This window comes from Charadrius vociferus, unplaced genomic scaffold (assembly GCF_000708025.1).
Source record: "Charadrius vociferus isolate BGI_N301 unplaced genomic scaffold, ASM70802v2 scaffold49, whole genome shotgun sequence".
Taxonomy (NCBI): domain Eukaryota; kingdom Metazoa; phylum Chordata; class Aves; order Charadriiformes; family Charadriidae; genus Charadrius; species Charadrius vociferus.
Window position 1 is genome coordinate 5,095,533 of NW_009661375.1, and position 3,571 is coordinate 5,099,103.

General features: G+C 45.1%; 1 protein-coding gene across 1 annotated transcript in view; it reads left to right on the top strand.

The window, feature by feature from the left end:
- KTN1 (kinectin 1 (kinesin receptor)) overlaps positions 1-3,571 on the top strand; it is a 54,537-nt gene that overhangs the window by 45,838 nt on the left and 5,128 nt on the right. Inside the window, exons 40-41 of the mRNA XM_009893913.1 lie at positions 791-874; positions 2,255-2,347. Of these exons, the coding sequence (XP_009892215.1) occupies positions 791-874; positions 2,255-2,347 (177 nt within the window). The remainder of the gene's footprint in view (positions 1-790; positions 875-2,254; positions 2,348-3,571) is intronic.

A 3,571-nucleotide genomic window follows, 5' to 3' on the forward strand; every position in this document is an offset into this window, starting at 1 on the left:
CACAAATCCAACAAAATTGGCACTCGAGCTTCTTGTTAGCACTTCTCTTTGAGGCTCAAGCCTTAAGTGCTGTGGCTGGTTCTGTATGCTGTGTTGAAGAGCAATCAAAATATTCTTTAAAAAATGTTTATATCCTTTGGAAGGCTGTAGTTTAAGGGCAGCCAGTACAAAGTATTTATCCCTCTTGACTTGAAATAGTTTCGCTTTTTCGGATTGAATCTAAACACAATCGACAACTTAATATACCCCTGTCAGTGATTCATGCCTTGATGTGACATTAACAGACTGGTTAAGTCAACATAGTTGTAGTAAGTGGTGCTTTATTAAGATGACAAGTAGAGCTTTTTAGTTTATTCAGCAGTGAAGTGACTGTTTAGCCTGAATTAGGAAGATGACAATCTACGTTTTCGCATATTTGGCGTGAATTAAGTTGAAGTCTGGGCTGACTGGTGACAAGAGTGCTGGAGAGGCTTACGTACTTTCGGTATTGCTAATATTCCTACTGGCAATATAATTTAAAAGTCAAAACCACTGGTAATCAAGCTGATGCCAACCATGTCTTTTCTTCTGTGGTTTCCATTCTTTACATTTATCTTTACAGATGGAGTCTCTCTTCCTTGACTGTCCTTGTAAACCTCGTCATAAATGTTGACTAATCCAGTGTGTGCAATAATTCTTAGTAATCTTACTCCCTTTCCAGTTGGTGTGCACTGGGTTAATCCGTGGGACAGACAGATGAAATCTGTGTGTGTCTGAGGGGAAACTGATTTTCTTTGTTACTATTTTGCAGCTGAAAACGCAGCTAAATGAAACACTATCAAAACTCAAAGTTGATCAAAATGAGAGACAGAAGGTAGCTGGTGACTTGCCCAAGGTAAGAAGAGACTCTTATCGGTTGCAGATCTAAATGTCATCGAAACCCTCAAGATCTGTAATTTTGCACTGCTGGAAAACATGGTGATTTGAGCGGCTTGAGCAGACTGCCTGCCCGGTGGGGTGTCTTACTCCACTTGCTGGTTCCCCAGGTGACTGGGACTGTGGGTGTAAGATCTCATGCAAGATACCTGCATGTCTGTGAAAAGCAAAATGCAACAAACAGCTCTGTTTAATAAGCCTTTTTGACAGGGTCACTTGTCCATGGTAATTTTATGTGAATGGGAACAAGTGGGGATATGAGGCTGACAAATACTTCTTTATTTAAAGAAACTCAGCCTAACAAAAAGCCCACCCCGCAGCCCTACGCCCACCCCATAACCCTACACTCACCCCACAGACCGAATCTTTTAAATCCAGTCTCAGATGGTAGTGGTTAGAAGTTGGTTTACAAGCCATCTGCCCATTTGCACGTGGTTACGAATTGCCTATAACCCAGGAGACTGCAAATCTTTATAAAGTTAGCTCTACGCAAGCTTGATGAGACAAGCAGGTGGCTTACCTCTGCTCTTCCGCAGTGGCCGCTCTTGCAAGATGGATTGGAGTGGGGAAGTCTTTAACTGTAAGAGGTCTCGGTGCTGTCTGTCACCCCAGAAATGAACCTCTCGTGGGAGGATTGATAAATGGAGACAAGAATAGCCTGCAGAGTGGCTGAGCTCTGGCTCCAGACTCTATAATACCGTGTTCCTTCTGCGGGAGATGCATAGCTGGACGTCTCCATTTGAGTTACACGTAGATATGGAGTGGGGAGAGCTGTCGGTGGGGCGGGTCTTGTCCTGGAACCAGGGACAGATGATCACAAAAGCCCTTCTAGGAGGTGAGAAGACAAAGGAGACCTGCTGCAATAAGGTGTTTAAAACATTTTGCTCAGGACAATTATATCGGATGTTCACATATGAAGTGAGCTGTGCTGATGTCCCTGGTTGATGGTGCATTCTGTATAAAGGCAGATCTATGATGAGGCTTTTGGTGACCTGCCCCTGCGCTGTTTCTTGCATAGAAAATTTGCTGCACAATTTTTACCTGATAACTTGACATGACACTATTAAAGCTTCCCTGTAGAATTGCTTTCAAATGCAGGCAGGCTGACATGCAACATCCTGATTGTAAGGAGACATGTCAATCTTGGCAGATGTGTTGGTCCCCTGAGCAAATCTGGCACGAAACAGATTTCCTCTCGAACAACGATTTCCTGTGTCTCTAGTGCTCTTGGAGAGATCGGGATTTATTTCTCACTCAGCCTTTGCTAATTGTTGTGCCTTTTGTGTTTTGTTTGGTGGGGTTTTTTTTTTTTTTTCTTTTTTTTTTTCCTTTCCTACAGGCCCAGGAGTCTTTGGCATCTCTTGAGAGAGAAATTGGAAAAGTTGTTGGGGATGCCAATGTTATTGAAAACAGCGATGTTTGCACGGAGTCGGTGAGTGTTTCTTTTGAGCCCATGCACAGGGGAAACGCAAATTTCATGCCAAGTATGAACTTTGGGAAGTGAGGTTCAGCAAAGGAACAGGACATATGCTGCTGGTGGTGAACTAAGGCTTGGTGAAACTTTTCTGTCCTACAACTCGTCAGGGTGGTGTCCTGGAGCTGAACCCCAAGGATGCATTGGGAGTTCTGCTGTCTCAGCTGGATGGTGACCTCTTTCCTGTGGCTCAAATTTGCAAGGAGGAAGGGGAGATACTCTGGACACGAGATCTGGCCTTCCAGTGGGTTGTTGGTTTGGTTTGGCCAAAAGTGGGAAGATCCCCAGGCTTGTTCCTCCAAAAAGGGAAGCTAAAAGTAAATCTGCTGATAACTAAATGAGCTTAAAATACTAACTGTTGGGTTGGCGCTTGCTGACATCTGTAAGGGCAAAGAAAGGAGGCTGTCTTGCATGCCCTGTAACACCAAGGCAGAGAATATCTCTTGCCAGAGCGTTGACTCTTCTGGTCCTCTGTAGCTGGGGGCAAGAGCCTGTCCTTAGCCACTGGTAGGTGCCAGAATTCACCTTCAACTGGTCCTAGCTTCTGGGAATTTGTGTTGACCTTGGTGTGGTCCAGCAGGCAAATCTTGCTAGCCTGAGCTTCGGTAAGCAAGCGTTGAGCGCTGCCTTGTGCTGTGGACGGGCAACTCCAGACTGATGGTGTTCTAGTAATGGCATTGCAGTTGCAGGGTCTGAAATTGGGTGGACTCTGTCTGTTTTCACGCTTGCAGGTAACTGACCTGAGCCCGTGGGTTACTGTTTGCGGGGACGATTGCTGAGCTGCTTGTGTAGCTGGTACTCTGAGTGCTGGCCCTAAAAAGACACCACCCATACAAGTGGCTGAGTTATGGCTTCATAACTGGGCTTCCCCATCTCTGGAAACGAGAGCTTTCACACCAGCTTCAAAATAGCTTCAGAACAGCTTTCCAGAAGGCAGTTAGGAAGGGGGAATGCTAAAGCAGATGCCTTCCTAGCACATTTTACACAGCTAAGTGGTGTCAATGGAACTCATTACCCATTTTCTTCTGATGGATAGAGTGGAAGGAAACACTGTCATTTGTGGGGGAGAGGAGCACTTGCTGGTAGGACAAATAATTTATATCGACTCCTTCTAGCTGCTGAAAATAAGTAGCTTCATCAGCTGCGAGAGGAAGCTTGGAGTCCTCTAAGGAGTACTGTAGA